The sequence below is a fragment of the Chrysemys picta genome, chromosome 1, assembly GCF_011386835.1.
Source record: "Chrysemys picta bellii isolate R12L10 chromosome 1, ASM1138683v2, whole genome shotgun sequence".
NCBI classification, from domain to species: Eukaryota; Metazoa; Chordata; order Testudines; family Emydidae; genus Chrysemys; species Chrysemys picta.
The window spans coordinates 84,831,680-84,851,014 of record NC_088791.1 but is presented as its reverse complement, the minus strand read 5'-3'; the positions used below and the strand labels follow the sequence as shown (position 1 = coordinate 84,851,014).

At 41.9% G+C, this 19,335-nt stretch overlaps 1 protein-coding gene across 14 annotated transcripts in view; it reads right to left on the bottom strand.

Annotated features, from left to right (window-relative positions):
* The window catches only part of CFAP54 (cilia and flagella associated protein 54), a 207,898-nt gene that overhangs the window by 103,792 nt on the left and 84,771 nt on the right, over nt 1-19,335 (bottom strand). For all 14 annotated transcript variants that reach the window (XM_008178758.4, XM_008178756.4, XM_024099621.3 and 11 more), the window contains 7 exons: nt 17,943-18,098; nt 16,484-16,606; nt 12,613-12,759; nt 9,331-9,430; nt 2,741-2,830; nt 1,658-1,784; nt 653-764 (listed from right to left, as the gene is read on the bottom strand). In XM_008178758.4, the coding sequence (XP_008176980.2) occupies nt 653-764; nt 1,658-1,784; nt 2,741-2,830; nt 9,331-9,430; nt 12,613-12,759; nt 16,484-16,606; nt 17,943-18,098 (855 nt within the window). The remainder of the gene's footprint in view (nt 1-652; nt 765-1,657; nt 1,785-2,740; nt 2,831-9,330; nt 9,431-12,612; nt 12,760-16,483; nt 16,607-17,942; nt 18,099-19,335) is intronic.

Sequence of the window (19,335 nt, the reverse complement as noted above, 5' to 3'; positions counted from 1 at the left end):
CTGTTTCAGTTATCTCCCCGCAGACTCTAATAGAACCCAAGCATGTCCAGAAGGCTCTGAGGGAGAACACATTTCCACCAATAAACTATTCTATCGATAGTTTGATAGAACTGTATAATTCTCTTTTGTTCTCAACTATCAATAAAGTGGCCCTTAGTAGTCTTTTTCTCCAGCTCCATCATTAAATGTCACCATGGGTTACAGATGACTTGCAACAACTAAAGCTAAGAAAGTGGAGGCTAAAGTGATGTTACTGACCCAAAAAGCCCTAAATGTCTTGAGACCTGTCTATTTGAGACATCACCTCTCTTCGCGTGCAACAGTAACACAGTTGTAATCAGTGGAGGCACTCATGCTACAGTCCCCTCAGTTTCAAAGGCAGCTGCTGAGAAGGTATTCTCTGTGAATTTTGTAATTCATTACCCTTCCTTGTCTGAAATAGCTTATATCTGTTGGCCTTTAGGGAATACTGCAATGCCCATCTCTTTTCCTGGACTTTTAGACCGGGGCATATTGAGGTTTGGAATTTCCATCCCAAAGACTAGGAATTATGCCTGTTTCCATTCCTGATGTTTAATTTTGTTTGTATTATTGTGCTTATATTGTTGCTATATGGTAATGATATTTAGCTTTAAATAAAAACACAACTCACCTTTTGGAACTCCACTACTGCTGTTGTGTGCCGCTTTGCATCTTCAGATACACTGAGCTCACTAACTTCCTTTGCCAAAGTTCCCTTGATACCAAGAAAGTGGTTATTCCTCCTAATAAACAAGCAACAACATTAAATGTTAGTAATATATTAATTAAGGACCTGTCTGTGGGAAGAGCTAGGGTACCTGGAATTCCTATGGACTTCAATGAGAATTGTGGGTGTTCAGAATTTCAAAGGAGCCTTGTCCTAGTTTCTTAAATGCTATTATTCTTTATAAATCTTTGCAGACTCTACTGTATATATAAAGGTATAGATAGCTTAATTACATCAAGCATAAATTTTGTTCTTCCAGTTGCATTAACTAAAAAGGCTTAGCTCGCTAATACTAGCGATCCAGAGAAAACTCTATCCTCCTGATGTCACTGCGACACACCCAATGGTCATATTGCTGAGCAGAGTCTGTGGCTACATCTACACTACGGGGGGGGGTCGATTTAAGATACGCAAATTCAGCTACGCGAATAGCGTAGCTGAATTCGACGTATCGCAGCCGACTTACCCCGCTGTAGGGACGGCGGCAAAATCGACCTCTGCGGCTTCCCGTCAACGGCGCTTACTCCCACCTCCGCTGGTGGAGTAAGAGCGTCGATTCGGGGATCGATTGTCGCGTCCCGACGGTCCCCGAGAGGTCGATTTCTACACGCCGATTCAGGCGGGTAGTGTAGACCCAGCCCGGAAAAGAGAGGCTTGGGCAGCTATTCATGACAGAAATGGTCTTTACACAGACATAGCAAGGGAGAAATATCCCCTCACAATAGGGTGTAGTCTCTGAGGCTGTATAGTTTCGAGGTCCATGGAACTTTAGCAGGCCAGTAGTCATGGAAGCAATATTACCTTGGATGGAGCCCTTATATTTTACAGTCTTTGTTGTATCTGGAATTCTGAAGACAGAAACCAAAATTATTTTTTGGGTACTGTGTTACTACTGTAATCTAAAGTTACCTTCTTAAGAAATCTTTCACACTGCCTGTCCATTCCAGTATTCGTTGAAATTTCTCTTCATTCAGTGTTTTGTGCAAAACTTGAACAAAGAACTCAAGGAAACGAGGTTTCTTCCTGAATTTCATTACTATGTTAAAAATAAAATAATATGGAGTTATCATGTGCTTTCTTGTATTAATGTTCTAATTGTTTTCTGAATTCTGCTTTATATTACTGCTTTTTATGAGAGGATTTCTCAAGGCATATTAATATTATGTTCCACATAGACAAAGGCAAGCAATTGCTAATATTAAAATCAGATAGTTCAACGGTATACAGGATATAATCCATAAAACATTTTACTATCATTTAGGTTCCAATCCTGCAATGAAAACCATGTTAGAAAAGGTAAAACACAGTTCTTACTGCAGAATATAAGTCTTATTTTGCCAATTCGAGATTTGTTTTAATTTATTTCTAGTTTATACTCTGTGCTATCTGGCCACACCCCTCATCTTTGTCACCAAGAAATTAAAAATACCTCTAGTCCCAGTTTAGTCAGTGTTAAAATTATGGTGAATTATGTTCATTTTACAGTTTTGTCTCCATTGATATTTTGGATTCTATTGCTTTAACCATAAGAGGAGGCACAGTCCAGATTTCATATACCTCATATTTTGCTTTGAAAACATGAGCAAACTTGAACTTCAAATTTTAAACTCCTCTTCATTAAAAGGGAGTTTCCTGTTGCAGAAATGGCGTTGCTTTTTATAGAAAAATTAACAAAACATTGCACTTTTTTCAAAATAGGCCCATTTTCAAGTTAATCAGCCAATGTGAAAAAACATCACATTTTCAGTAAAGTCATAATTTGTTACAAATATTTCATGCACATATAAATGCATCTCCATAAGAAACATTAATAACTATATTGCTTTCAAATGATAAAAGGATAAAAATGGAAAAAATGTTTTCAAGTTGTAAAGTGCTTATTACAAACAATGAAGAATAAAAATAACTTCTTAATTATACCTATTACTTTATCAATATTGGATTTTAAAGAAAAGAAACATTGACAACAAAAGCAAAATCCAGTTTTCCTACCTTCCCTGTAGGCATTCTTTGTTGTCCAACATGAAATTATAGGGTAGAGAAAAAAAGGATCTTCTTGTCCTGTAATCTCTGGTCCAGTACCTAGATTGATGACCAAGTTAAATAAAATCCATAGGACATCTAATAATACAAGAATGGTATGATTTTTTCTTGAACTGCAGTTGAAGACCAGAAAACACCCCACTTTAGCCCATACTGTATGCCAGAGGTGGGCAAACTTTTTGGCCTGAGGGCCACATTGGGATTGCAAAACGGTATGGAGGGCCGGGTAGGGAAGGCTGTTCCTCCCCAAAGAGCCTGGCCCCCGCGCCCAATCTGCCCCCCCCCACTTCCTGCCCCATGACTGCCCCTCTCAGAACCCCTGACCCATCCAATCCCCCCCACCCGGTCCTTGTCTCCTGACCGCCCCCTCCTGGGACCCCCGCTCACTATCCCACCCTCCTGCTCCCTGTCCCCTGACAGCCTCGACCCCTATCCACACCCCTGCCCCCTGACAGCCCCCCCGGGACTCCCACCCCCTATCCAGCTGCCCTCTGCTCCTTGTCCCCTGACCACCCCTTCCCGAGACACCCCCCCAACTGCCCCCCGGGATCCCATCCCCTTATCCAACCCCCCCCCCCCGCTCCCTGTCCCTTGACTGCCCTCCTGACCCCATCTACATCCCTGCCCCCTGACAGGCCCCCCCCCAGGACTCCCACCCCCAACCCTCCCTGTTCCTCATCCCCTGACTGTCCCCCCAGAACCTCCACCCCATCCAACCGCTCCCTCCTCCCTGACTGCCTCCCAGGACCCTCCGCCCCCTTACCAGCAGCAGGAGCTGGCAGCTGCGACACACGGCCAGAGCCAGCTGTGCTCCCCATGCTGCCCAGCGGGAGTGGCGGGCCAGAGTGTGGCCTGCGTGGCGGCATGGCTGCAGGGGAGTGGGAACAGCGGGGGAGGGGCCGGGGACTAGGCTCCCCGGTCGGGAGCTCAGGGGCCAGGCAGGACGGTTCCCATAGGCCAAATGTGGCCCGTGGGCCGTAGTTTGCCCACATTTGGTGTATGCTATAAAGATTTCTCACTACTATCGCTACTTTTAGAATTCTTGTTCTTTTAACCTTTTCAGGAAAAGCAAGGGAAGTTATCTACAAACAGATGAAACAGACTAAATATTTTGAAGGCAATGTCTTTCAATGATCAACCCCGGTCACATTTCTCGAATATGAGAGTTACCCCATGGTAGTTCATAAAGACAAACAACTGTCACTCTTTTATAGATGACTATGACAGGGTGAACTCACCCCACACTGGACGGGGAAGGGTTAACGCCTCACTGTGGGTGGAGGTCACGTCCCTACTTGGTAAGCTCCAAGTGTAGCACCAGTATAAGAAGGAGCAGTGCAGCTCAGTCTGGGCTGACTGCTGGAGAGGAAGGCTGTGCTTTGCTGGCTCCTGCCCAGGAACAACTGGCGCCTCGGACCACGGAAGCCAGAGGGGCCGAGACCCAAGCAGACATCCAGCTACCTGTGGACACGCCAGGGAGATCTGAGCTACAGGGAGTTGCATCAGCCGAGGAACTTGGAGACCTGAAGATGCACAGACCACCACCACCACAAATATCATGGTAGGAAGTAGCCCAGGGGAACTAGCCATTGTCTCAATGATGGTCAGCGTGTTGCGGATGGATCCCTGCTGATGCAGCGGTGGACACACTCGCCACTGACAGATTGGGGCCCACACTCCCCAGTTGGCCAGGAGGCCACACAGCCCCACCCGGAGGCAAACCCAGGATATCTTTATTGACTTTAGTTGCTAGGCCTCACTGTCCTGTGAACCCAGGGAAAGTCTATGGACTCCAGCTCTTAGGCCTCACTGCCCTGCGAAGAAGGGCTACCTTACTGAATCAGCATGAGGCCCTATTGCCCTGTGGATAAGGGTGATTATATAGACTTCGGCCATGAGGCCTTACAGCCCTGCGGATAAGGGCAACTCGATTGAGTTTGACCCCTAGGACTCACTGTCCAGAGACAGAGGGCAACTCAAAGGATGGGATGAACTCACCCCGCACTGGATGGGGTCCCCCCCACTTCATCAAGATAACATTTTAGACAAAAGCAACCCAAGTTGAGCAACACCAGACCTCAGGCAAGATCTGATCAGGGTTGAGAGTATGGGCTGAGGAGTTTGTGGATTAAAGAAACAGGGGCTAAGAGTGTGAGTGTGTGAGAGAGAGAGAGAGAAAGAGAGAGAGCAGAAAGTCCACAGAAAGCTGGAGAAGCAGCTGTGAGCAGAACCCTGAAGGGAAGCAGAAAGACAGAGCTTCTTGGAGATGCACTGTGAGGGATTTTTGAGAAAAGAAACTCCCTACTGTTGTTTCCACTGTGTTCAGAAAAGCAGGATTATACATCAAAGAATATACCTGGTTTGTATCATCAATTTTTCCTCCTAATGGAACAGGTGCTAACATCTCAAGCCAAAAGAGCAACAATAGGTACTTATGTAGCCACCACTGCAATATCTCTGAGCACCTCACAATCTTCAATGTACTTATCTTCACAATACTTTTGTGGGGCAAAGCAGTGCTATTATTCCCACTTTATAAATGATGAACTGAGGCACAAAGAGAATAAGTGACTTGACCAAGGTCACACAGGAAGTCTGTGGCAGAGCAAAGAACTGAACATGGATCTCCCAACTCCCCAGCCAGTGCTCCACCACTGGACCATCTTTCCTCTCCTATATACATTATCTATGTTAATGATTATGCTATGCAATTTGCTGTTATAATAGCATGATTCAGGTAAATACTTTTCAAATCTATTTATTTTATGCTTAGCTGATTTAAGATACCCAATTCAATAATTCAAAGTTATATTTCAGGCTTTTTTTTTTACATATTGCATTAATGAATATTTTTGCTTTTTAAAAAAAAAAAAAAACATTGCCTGTATTTTCCATACACAAATACAAGCAGATAGCTATATAGCAAGACTGAGTGCAATTTTTCAGACATATCTTGCCAATACCTATAGACTACTTTCTGTCTTATTGAAGTACGCATATTTGACAGTAGTCTACATGAATATATTATGTACCTAAACCCAGAAAGGATCTACAAGGCAACCCCTTTCCTAGAAATAAAAAGGATAAAAATTAAATAAAACAGAGATAGGAATGTGGGGAAAGAACTGGCATAAGACCTAGATGCCATAATTACTATGACATGTATGTCTTTCATTCATGATCAGATATTGTATCTTTTCTAGTTGTTCCTGTTAGTTTCTCGCTCAGTGCCATGGTAGCTAGCTCTTTAAGCCAGCCGAGGAGGAAGCAGCATCTATTTTCATCATCTGGAAAAGATCCTTTTAGACATTAGAAAAGAGGATGCAACAATTTCTTGATGTTGATTATGAGCACTAACTCTTCTAATACAATAAACACATACAATCTGAGTGAACATGGAGAGTTAATACCCAGCACTGATGAAAGTGCTTTAAATATATTGCTTCAGTAATATACTATGTAGTTTTAGAAAGTGGCATAGGAAAAACTGGTTCTCTCTTGTCAAACACACCAAAGGGAAATGGAGACAAGATCAGCTTTGAATAAGCATTTTGGGGTCCAATAGTGGCTGCTTAAAATTTTAATTTGAGAAAATCTTCAAGAGAGGGAGAGCCTGAATTGTCCTTTGTGTTGAGGCAGATGGTTTCCAGGTTTCTAGTGAAAAAGGCACATTCAGTTCTTTTCCCAATTTCCCTCTTAGATTGTCATCAGTGGGATGCTTCACAGTGTAGATCCACTTACAAGAATTTCCCTCAGAGTGGTTTTTGTTACCATATTTGTTAATAATGAGCTCTAGCATAGAGCACACTGTGCTAGATGATCTAACTGTATTCATTAGGCTAGCTGTTAGCTGGGCATCTAGCATTTGTTATAAATGCAGTCAACAGGAGACTTGCCTTTTGCTTTGTGTTATGTCTTTTATTCTGAATATCCGTTTTCCTAACCAAAGATTTGTAAATGTTCCTTTACCTTAAACTTTTCTGATTTAGATTTTGTGTTTATTCATTTAAATTTTGCAGATACACCTGCATAACCAAGCACCACACTTTAGTAGCACTTTGGCTATTGAGTACTGCACATCGAATTGTTGACAAAATGCAGTCTTCTTTAACATGGTACAGTATCTTATTAAATTAGCTACTTAATTTGAATTTAACTTGCATACCTCATTAGAATTCATAAGGACAGAAAAGGATTGAGAGATGAAGAAACAAATCTTCAAATAAGGCTGAAATATGTATTCTATTTAAGGATTGTGAAAGAGAATGACCACATCGCACCTTTAAGCAGGGTGGGTGGGTATTTGGCTGGTTGGCCGAATGAAGAGAACTGTGCTTTAATTGGTGGGGAGGGAAGACGAAAACTGCTGCAAAAAGGGTCAGCGTGGTCACTGATTCTTCCCGTGGGAATGAAGGATTTAAAAGGGGCAGCTCTGTGCCTAAATCCTCCTCTTTACACAGAGCAGGCTGAGGTACATCACAGTTAACATTCTGAGGAATCTAAGTGGCCTTGCTCAAAGCAGCATTCTTAATAGCAATTTTGGTGCTTTCGGGATCAGCGAGCGAATGCCTGGGTTCTGTAGGGCACTGCGGGGGGAGAGGGAAGAAGGGGCTTGGAATTGTGTGATGTACACTGTCAGGGACAAGTAGGAATATTAAACTTGCGATGGTCAACAACTGATCAAGGAGGCTGGGGAGCATCTGTTATCTTCCAGAAAAGCTGTTTTTCCCAGCAGTGGTACAGCTGGGTATGGGGGCACAGGCAAGTCTGGCAATTGGGCGTTGGCATTCAGACACATACAATACGTGTGTGCAACTTTGGGTGGTGAGTCAATATTAACGTGTTGTGATTTCATTCCAGATGTTGGAAGACCAGCCATGGAGGCGGTGGTGTGGATCTGTGGGCACAGGATTGGTGGGTTTTTTTGGGGGAGGCGGGGGTTTAAGCACATGGGCGGACCAGGGTCCAGTGACAGGGTGAGCCTGCGTTGGCATGGAAGGAGAAGCATGTTATTGGGCCAGCTGATGCCACTGCTGTGCGCCGTAGGGGCCCATCAGTAGTCACCAACATGATGTGGCACACCTTGGGAAACATTATTTGGGAATGTGTAAAGGGGTTCAATTACTGCCCAGAACAAGAAGGGACTTGATGCAGACCTGTGTTGTTGAACATGCATTAACACAGGGTCTGGCTGGGAGCCATGGGGCACCACCTCGTGGATAAGGCATGACAGATACGAAGAGGGGGTTGGGCAAATTCCTTGGGTTCATAAAAAGCTCATCACTTTGGACATCCTGAGGGCACCACATTATTCAGGGAGGATGGAGTTCACCTGTAAAGCTTTGGAACCCATTTGTTTTGGCTGAGGCAGTAAGAGATGTCTGGGAACCTGACTGGGTTTGAGGTGCAGGGGAGGCAGGCAAGCTAATTGCTGGCACCTCCTTGTGGCGGATGTCCAGTGCAGGTACTCCATAGGAAAGGTATATAGTGACCAGATAAATGGCTTGGAAAAGGACTTAAAAAGAGGGTTTGTTAAAAGGAACTAACGGGGGGCGGTTGGGAACTTCTATGATTGCTATAACAGGGAGCCAACCCCCTATTTTTATAGTCCACCTTAACCCTGTAACGAAGGGGGTGGATGGTAAGGTCCTGGCAATGGATTTGCTGGAGGGACCTGGCTGGAAAAAGAGGGGGAGCTGGTAGAAGTCCCTCTGGTAATTACAGAATAAACCTAGGGTTACACTTTTATCTGCCGGGAAGTCCCAGACATCTAATAATACAGTTGCGGCCTGATTAAACCCATGTCAAATGTCTCCTGTCCTTCTTTCGATATAGCTGGACAAATAACCCTTCCTTATCTGATCCAACGTAAGGAGCAGCTAAACATTTCAATTGTTATTATTATGAATTATTTATGTATTTGTATGGCTCCACTCTGCTAGGTGATATACAAACACAGAAAAAAAGACAATGACCAAAGAGTCACATGTGACTAAAAATTCGTGATTGTAGTTCACTAATAGACTCTGAAAGACTAGACTTTTAAAATTTAGTATTTTTATGGGTTGGGTCAATTATATTTACTCAAACTTACTGCTGCAGGCACTCCTGCAGGAACTGTAAGTTCAGAATGGCCATAAATCATTGGATTCTCAAACTAGCTTGCTCTGAAAAAAAATCAAAGGCAGTCTGAACAGCTTGAGGAGGTAGGATATAGCATAGAGCCCCAATACAACTGATAGAGCTTTTAAGCTTGTTAGTGTTTGCTTGAATGCAGCAATCATGGTTGTTAATGAGGAATGAGATATTACCATTGAAAGGAAGGAAAGACTTGGTGAAAACAAATGCCATATGTTACTGCCAACCTAAATGAAACAACAGAAATCATATATTTGGCTGGTTATATTGTGTCCCTCATTTTCCCTCTTAAAAAACAGCCAAAGAACACATGAGTACTTATTCTGCAAAACCATTCTTGAATGCAAACCATGAGAAACAGTAGAGAGAGAAGGTAAAAAATACTTTGCTAAAACATCTACCTGGTCTTGTCAGTTTGAGGAGGTTTGATTCCAGAGCTGCTAGGTTCTCAGCTGCTTTTTCAACTGCAGCAGCTTGGGACTTCTTTTTATTGTAAGGACTCTAAGAATGGGAAGTTATAAATTATTAATACTTAGAATTTATGTAGCTGTAGACAGCGGGTCAATGGCAGAGCCAGGAATAAATCCCGAGTCTCTTAATTCCCTGTTTGGTGTCCTAATCAATATTTGTTATTTATGTTTTTAATGTAATTTTTTCCAGTGACAACTTCAGATATGAAATAAACTCCACGTAAATTGTGATTTACAGATATCAACTTTCTGTACATTGAATTATTTGGATATAATGAAACTAAATCAAAAGAGAAAGTTAAAATGGCTTAGGATCTTGCCAGAGCTGTAATTTTTTAAAACATATTTAGGGGGAAATCCACTTAAAAATGCTTACAATGTGTCTGTTGCAGCTATGAGATGGTTCCCTATAGTTTGTGAAGATGGGCTTTTGCCACTTCTGAGAAGTGTTTTTATAAGGCGGAGGGAGTGACCCCTTTGGAACTAGCTGTCCCCAGTTCTCTCCTTAGCTAACAGATCCACTTCAGAGCTCAGTTAGAAAGTAGTTGCTTTGAGTTGTGTATTTCTTTCCTGTCTGAATGACATTCAGTCATCTCAAGAATAACTTATTCCCTTAATTAGGGCACTGAAGCGGCTAACTGACGTTCTGTAATTCTCACAGTGTCATGGACAGAAGATTGAATGATATATTTCATTTGGGTGGGATGAGCTAACTGCTCCACTCCCAGTAAGGGAGAAATCTAAATATTAGTCAGATTACAACTCCCATGAAATGCCTTGCACTCACCACTTGGTGAAGGGAGGCAGAGCATTGGAGAGGTCTGTTTGCGGAGCATCATTGAAACTGTAGTCCTACTAGGGAGCCCAGTGAGGAGAATGGGGACCTAAGGCAATTAAACTATAATTCACAAATCACCAGAACAGCATGTTTGAATAGAAATACTTCAGATTTTAGACAAAATATTTTGGTTTTTGGACAAAAATCAGAAACTTTTAGGATTCTGGACATTTGATTTTTTCGGAAAAACTGCTGGGAGAAGCCAGCCAGAAACTCAGTCAGCAATAGCAGAGGGGGGGAAAAGCTGTATCAGGGACCTGGTGACTCTGATGTTATCTTTGTACACATGGTTTGTACAACTTTCTCGCTGGACATTCTTTCCCCTATCCTGATTGGCTGTTTGCTTCCACTTCCTCCAACCTCCTTCTTCAGGCTCTTTATTTCAGCCTGACTTCACCTGCCCTCCATAACCCTCATCCTTCCCCCTCCTTTTAATGTCCCATCTACTTTCCTTATCTCTCTTTTCAGCTAATCCCCTTCCCCCCTCCCCACCACCAAATTAAACAGGCAAAAAAAATAAAATAAGAGAAACAAACAAAAAGTTGTGGAACTAACAGGACAGTTGCCTGTATATTGCATCTGTTCCCTCCAACCTTTTGACTATCTTCTCTATTTAGGTTGTAAGCTCTTCAGAGCTGGGACTGTCTCTTATTCTATGTTTGTACAGTACCAAGCATAACAGGGTCCCAGTCTTTGCTGGGATCCCCAGGCTCTAGTGCAATACTACTACTACTAACAGGATGTAGCTACAAATGAGGGAATATCCCTCAAATAGGAAACATCAATTGCAGAGGCTAATTCGGGCTGACCTGAACATTTATGGTACCAATTGCTGTTATGTTCAGTAGGATTTTTTTCAGTGGGCAGTAAGTATTAAAAAAAGCCCTCTCTCCTTAGCTCTTAAATATCACAGTCCAAGGGTAGAGAGCTGTGGTCCACAGATTTGAGTCAGCACTTTTCATACCATCCGTGACTGACCTGGAGATGCTTTGTCATAACTTATGAATACTCTATGTTGTCATGCTTATTTGTCAGGGAGGGGTTCTATAGGACTATAATGGTTTAATACAACATGAGGCTGTCAGCAAGGGAAAGAATGGCTCAGAATGCCACCTTTCCACAAACAATTGAGAGTTGTTAAAGGGCAATGCATTTTGCCACCTATTTAGTCAGCTACAAAATAGTTTATATCAGGACAAAATAAGCCTTCAAACACAGGAGATCAAAAGATGTCTGGCAGATTTTAAAAGGAATGCTCTTTAACAGAGGGCAGCTATTTGGGGGAACCAGGCAGAGACAAAAGCACCCGCTGGAATCTCTGAAGATGCTTGACCTTCCTACACTACTATCAGAGGTAGTAAGCCTGTAGGTAAAAAAGACGTGTGTAGACTGTTGTTTTAAAATCCTTTTCTCTAAATCCTTTGTTCCTACTGATAAACAGATTTTTTAAATCCGAAGTACTGTCTGGTCACAGACTCCTGAAGGGGAGCAAAACAAGTACCTAAACTCAGTCAGTCCCATAGGATAAGCACAATTGATACACAGGGTACTGTACCCAAGGGCCCAGTGGGAAAGTGGAATTGCAAAACCCTGGAACAGATGAAGGCACAAGGCCTAAGACTTGATGGGGTGCTCTGAGAGAGACCAAAAATGGGACATAGGTGCAGCTAGCCATTTAACTGTGACACCATCTTCTTCCCTCCCGAGAAGGGCTTTAAATCATCGCCTTCAGGAGTGAGAGACAAAGGGAGGAGCAATGGTATATTTTATTTCTCTTTAAGGAAGGATGATAGGAGCCCACCCCTCTAGAGGACCATGAACATGACTGATGATTGCAAGGCTCACTCCAGCCTTCCAGATCCATTGAAGTACTGAGACTGCATGATAACCTCAAGGGAGGGCATATCCAGAGTCAATCCCTGTGTTATTCTCTTGCAGCCCCAGGCAGAAATGCACTCAAGCCTGAGAGGAATGAGGTGGTCTGTGGGGAAGGAAGGTGCCATCAACAGCACCTCTGAAGATGTGCAGCAGCAGCAATGAGAAAGCTACGTTTCTCCAGTTCAATATACTTGGGATAATACTTTTTCAGAGTTTCTTTAGCTCAGCAGTTTCACCAGTTATTTATTTCTCTGTCATCTATAGTGTTTCTGAAGACATGATATGAAGTGCAGTATTCAACTATGAAAATTGTTTGATTAAAATAAATTTCAACTTTCCATGGATGTAAGTGATCTTCTATGTGATCTCTGATATGTTAAAGAATGTTGTATGTCTTTAAATTTCTTACACTATCTCATATCAGCAATGTTTTGATGGAATGCTATTATGCAACATCCTACTTATAGAAAAGAAAGGGAAAATGAAAAAAAGATTACCTCATCTTCTGTTTCTGTGTCAATTTGCATTTCTTCAATACTACTGAATTTAGACTGTCCACGGGATGTTTGTGAAGAATCCAACAACTTTTTCCCATAGTTAATAATAATTAATGCTAGTTCATATTCTTTCCATGAACGCAGTACCTGTTAAACATCTATTAATTAATTTTTTTCTTTTACATAACATTTAAATTTTTCCTTCATTGTTTATAACTGGGAAATATATTAATATTATAGCGATATTAGCCAATGACTAAAACTCTGCAAGCAGGGCCGGCTCCAGGATTTTGGCCGCCCCAAGCAGCCAAACAAACAAAAAAAAAGCCACGATCGCGATCTGCAGTGGCAATTCAGCGGGAGGTCCTTCACTCAGAGCAGGAGTGAGGGACCTTCTGCCGAATTGCCGCCGAACAGCTGGACGTGCCGCCCCTCTCCGAAGTGGCCGCCCCAAGCACCTGCTTGGTAAGCTGGTGCCTGGAGCCGGCCCTGTCCGCAAGTAATAATAAAGTACAGTGCAATAATATCAAAGTTTATTGATGAGGAATTATAAGCTTGAATAATTTAGATTGGAATTTTCAAATCTTCCTGTCCAAGTGCCTAAATCTGTAGTTATGAATCTTAGTTTATACATGTAGATTTTCAAAGCTGTAGTAGGCACATTGCTGCTTTGAAAATCTGATTTGATATTTACACACTAACCCTTTTCTTCCATTAGTAGGTGTTGTCTGCATTCCCCAGAGACAGTATCTTCTTCACAAGTACCTAACAACTTAGGTATGCCCTGAATTGGTCTAACTTTTCAGCAACCTGCTCTGGCTAGGTGCCTTCCCACCTACTTTAAAAATACTCTATTGTGCACTTAACCTCTTGACCAGGCCCATAATTCAAAATACGAGGTGCATCACCCATCCACCCCAAATGTTCAAGAGCCTTGCAGGCACTTTAAATCAAATGTTGACAATTCGTTGTATGCCTATGTTCCACTTCAAGATTTAATTAGGCTCCTCTGTCCCTATTAAGGCACATAAAATGCATAAAAAATTCTAGCCATAGTTCCAGTTTCTGTTTACTAAACCAACACTTTCAAACTAGGGTACCTAAAGTTAGGCTCTTAAACTCTTATGTAGGAATCTAAATAAAGTAAGTGGCCTAATATTCAAATGTGCTGAGCAGCTGCAGCTCCACTGAAGTAAATAAAGAACTTCAGGTGCATAGCAACTCTGAAAATCAGGTCACTTATTTATGTTCCTGAATATGGATGTAGGTGAATGACCGGAGGCTCTTACATTTGTAAATTTTGGGCTATTATTTATTAGAAAATAAGGTGAGTTAGGCTTAATGTCAGAAATGACTTATTCACCCAGGGGGCTATAGGTATGTAAAACTGTTTACCTTCCATCATAGTGGGACCAGAAGGTAGACTAGTGGCAATTTCCACACTAAGTTTTCTAAAAGAACGAGGAGTATTTGTGGCACCTTAAAGACTAACAAATTTATTTGGGCATAAACTTTCGTGGGCTAAAACCCACTTCAACAGATGCATGCAGTGGAAAATACAGTAGGAAGATATAGACATACACACACAGAGAATATGAAAAAATGGGGGTTGCCATACCAACTCTAACGAGACTAATCAATTAAGGTGGGTTATTATCAGCAGAAGAAAAAAATGTTTACAGTGATAATCAGGATGGCCCATTTCAAACAGTTGACAAGAAGGTGAGAGTAACAGTAGGGGAAAAATTAGCAAGGGGAAATAGTTTTTAGTTTGTGTAATGACCCATCCACTCCCAGTCTTTATTCAAGCCTAATTTAACGGTGTCAGTTTGCAAATTAATTCCAGTTCTGCAGTTTCTCGTTGGAGTCTGTTTTTGACGTTTTTTTGTTGAAGAATTGCAACTTTTAGGTCTGTAACTGAGTGTCCAGGGGGGTTGAAATGTTCTCCAACTGGTTTTTGAACATTATAATTCTTGATGTCTGATTTGTGTCCATTTATTCTTTTGCATAGAGACTGTCTGGTCTGGCCAATGTAGATGGCAGAGGGGCATTACTGGCACATGAGGGCATATATCCACACAAGAGAGCCACTTCCTGGACACTACAGTGCTAATAAGCGATGGTCTCATAAACACCATCCTATACCGGAAATCCGCTGACCGCTATGCTTACCTACATGCCTCCAGCTTTCATCCAGACCACATCACACGATCTACTGTTTACAGCCAAGCTCTAATATACAACCACATTCGCTCCAATCCCTTAGACAGAAACGAACACCTCTAAGATCCCTCTCAAGCATTCTTAAAACTACAATACCCACCTGCTGAAGTGAAGAAGCAGATTGACAGAGCCTGAAGAATACCCAGAAGTCACCTACTACAGGACAGGCCCAACAAAGAAAGTAACAGAACACCACTAGCCATCACCTTCAGCCCCCAACTAAAACCTCTCCAGCTCATCATCAAGGATCTACAACCTATCCTGAAGGATGATCCCTCACTCTCACAGATCTTGGGAGACAGGCCAGTCCTCACTTAGACAGCCCCCCAGCCTGAAGCAAATACTCATCAGTAACCACACAGCACACAACAAAAACACTAACCCAGGAACCTATCCTTGCAACAAAGCCCATTGCCAACTCTGTCTATATATCTATTCAAGGGACACTATCATAGGACCTAATCACATCATCAGGGGCTCGTTCACCTACACATCTACCAATGTGATATATGCCATCATGTGCCAGCAATGCCCTCCTGCCATGTACATTGGCCAAACTGGACAGTCTCTATGCAAAAGAATAAATGGACACAAATCGGACGTCAAGAATTATAACATTCAAAAACCAGTCAGAGAACACTTCAACCTCCCTGGACACTCAATTACAGACCTAAAAGTTGCAATTCTTCAACAACAAAAAACTTCAAAAACAGACTCCAACGAGAAACTGCAGACCTGGAATTAATATGCAAACTGGACACCATTAAATTAGGCTTGAATAAAGACTGGGAGTGGATGGGTCATTACACAAACTAAAAACTATTTCCCCTTGCTAATTTTCCCCCTACTGTTACTCATACCTTCTTGTCAACTGTTTGAAATGGGCCATCCTGATTATCATTACAAACATTTTTTTCTCCTGCTGATAATAACCCACCTTAATTGATTAGTCTTGTTAGAGTTGGTATGGCAACCCCTATTTTTTCATGTTCTCTGTGTCTATATATCTTCCTACTGTATTTTCCACTGCATGCATTTGATGAAGTGGGGTTTAGCCCACAAAAGCTTATACCCAAATAAATTTGTTAGTCTCTAAGGTGCCACAAGTACTCCTCGTTCTTTTTGCTGATACGGACTAACACGGCTACCAGTCTGAAACTAAGTTTTCTGTTAATAGTAAGGCACTAAAAGTCATCTCTGTTGGATTAGATAAGGATATTTCACACTATAAAAATAAGCACTCCGTTTTATGACCTATTGTACCACAACTAAGATATTTTTTATTTCTAACATGTAGTCCAATAAAGAATAAAATGTAAAGTTTGTGAAATCTAAGTATCGCAAAGTACAAATGAAAATGAGGTCACTGATTTCATCCAGTAAGTAACAAATAAATAATAATCTATGCCCTGAACAAACTACTTAATAAAGTAAAATAAAACTTAAAAAATAAACAGTATTACTAAAATGTGCTGATTCAAATCATGTCTGTAAATGGTTTTTATACCACTATTTCTCACTTTAGGCTTTTATTCAAGAGCGCCAAACTTTTCTTAAGGTCAGATCAGTAAGATGAAGGTTTGTCTAATTTTTTCATGTTATCTACTGAGCCTTAAGTCTACAGTCCTAAACACAATAAAGTAAATACCTGTGCTGTATAAAAGGAGGAGCAAGCTATCATATGCTGAATACTCTCATAACAACCTGTCTGTTTCCTCTGTAAAGTAGAACTGGGGACTTCTTGCAGGACTGTTAGACACTTGATGAGGATCTGAAAGTACAAGGATTACAATATGAAGCCCTAAATCTGAAAAGATTTTCCAGGGTCAGTGCCTAGCAGCATATCATCTTGTTATACTTGACTGTAAAACTTAAAAAAAATTTACTGAATACACAGGGTGAGATCCTAGCCCCATTGATACCAATAGTAAATGTGACCAAACTTTCACTCAAACTCTGCCTAAGGTAATAGATATAAAAGTTATAGATACATTATAGGTCTTTTTGCTGTTTTAATTAGTCAGAAATAAAATAATTTATGATGTAGTATGAGCTAACACTCTGAGATAGATCTGTTGCAAATGGTTTTGAGCTGGTCAGAAATTTTAAAGAAAAACAAATTTTCTCATAATTATTTTTGTTTTCCAGTCAGCTCTATGGATTCCACCCACCCCCAACTTGTTTAACAGATATGAAAAGTGCATATTACTAAATTACTGTCCATTAGAATAAGGATCTGAACACGGAAGCCATTATTCAATAGGCTGGTTGTGCATTTTGTATGATATCACAGCCAATGACTACCCAACTGAGACATTATCATTAGACAGATACAGTATGTGAACAGAATCCCTCTGCCTTTTCCCAGTTGCTCTCATCCCCTCTCTGGTTTTAACACAGCAATTATGCTAGCTGTTTTAAGTTATTTAGCTCAGTCTAACCATAAACTGGATGGTTTATTTCTTGATCACGAGTCTTTGGATGCTGTCAACAATATGTTTAACTGAATCCTTGAGGAAACTAAATAGTTTTATGCCAAACACAGAAATGGAGAGAAGGGGCTCAAGTAGTCATTCAGTTTTCATTTGGAAGATGCCTGCTTTTAGAAAGGAGCTTTGTTTTTAAAAGAAAACATATCTCCATTGAAAACAGAAAGTGAATTATCAAGACACCATGGGACAAAGTTCTAGCTTAAAGAGAGAAGATGACTAGGATATCAGAGTCAAGCACTGAAACAACTGGCAAATACGCTCTCTTTTCCCTCAACACTACTGTTTGTAAATGGAATATAGTTAGAGGTAATGGCCCAGTGGTTTAAATCCGCCACAGTACCCAATGAACTCAATGGAATTACTCTGAATTTACACTAGCATATCTGAGAAAAGAATGTAGATTCATGGATTTTAAGCCTGACAGTACTTGACATGCATAGAATAAATACGTTGTTTGTTGTGAAGTTATCAAAAGCATTAAAAATTCTGCTCTCAATAAGCTCCTAAGAACACACATCCCACAAGTTTCGTTCACCTTCTGCCTACTTCATTATATATTAATTTTTAAATTCAGAAGATTTGTAGGCAAGCTGCCTCTCTTTTAAATGTTCTTACCTGAACTACTGGCACTGAAGCAATCTTATGATAGATAATCGGAGCAAGGAGACCATAACATTGAACAACAGATTGCAGGGCATAATTTGCATCATTTAACCAATTACTGAGTTCGATCGCCACTACCATTCTCTCACATTCAGCTAGTCTAGCAACCTGTAAATGAACAAATATTTTTTCATTCAGATGTAAATTCTGTTGTTTAAATTACTTATCTCAGAGGATGGAAGAAGAAAGATATTTTGTGTCTTAAGCAGCAGTATAATTGCTAGGATGTAGGATGTCTGAATTTGAAATAATCATTACAGTGATCCCTGCTAGAAGTATATAAGGGAAAGTAGCATTGTTCATGACTCCAAAGGTAGACTGTGACTTTGAACTAATTGTATCCTTTGACTATACGCCTACAAAGCCTGGGACTCAACCTCAGTTGCTTTTTTACTGAGCAAGGAAAGAGGCTGTGGCACCAAAAAAAAAAAACTTAGCAAAGTAGAAATTTCACATGCTAATCGCTCACATTTAATTGATGGGAAGGTATCAACTCCTTTCTCGACCTGACATTTTAGGTCCCAATTCTGCAGTTCTTGCTCGTGTGTGCAGATCCAGTGAAGTCATTGATATGCAGAGGTGAAAGTAAGCCGGTACGGTACGGCATACCGGCAAGAGCCAGTACACCGCCAACCATAGTGGCAGGGAGCAGCTTTCCCCGGCCAGCGATTTAAAGATCCTGGGGCTCCTGGCAGCAGCCAGAGCCCCGGGCCCTTTAAATCGCTGTCAGAGCCCTGCTGCTGGAGCCCCAGGGTAGCGGCGGCAGCTGGGAGCCCCTGGGGCTCCGTCAGGGATTTAAAGGGCCCGGAGCTCTGCTGCAGTAGCGACGGCTGGAGCCCCAGGCCCTTTAAATTGCCACCAAAGCCCCGGGGCTCCGTCAGTGATTTAAAGGGCCCAGAGTCCAAGCCCCGCTGCCTGAGCTACCGCAGAGGAGCCATGGGCCCTTTAAATTGCCACCCGAGCCCTGGAGCTCCCGGCCGCCTCTGCAGTACCGCTACCATGGGGCTCTGGCAGTGATTTATAGGGCCTGGGGCTCCAAGCCGCTGCTACCGCAGCCAGAGCCCTGGGCCTTTTAAATCTCAATTTAAAGGGCCCGGGGATTTAAAGGCCCTGCCTCTTCCGGTTGAGGCCCCACCCCTTGCTCAGGACCCTGGCGTACTGGTAAGTCCTTTAAGTTACTTTCACCTCTGTTGATATGCCTCACATGAGTAGGGGCTACAGGATTGGGTCCTTAGACAAAAGAAGTGCAATGGGATCTGGAACAGAAATGGAGTGAAAGTTGAATTGATATACCTTTGCATTGCTATCTTCAAGAAATATGATATCACTCTTTTTGGGAGTAAGA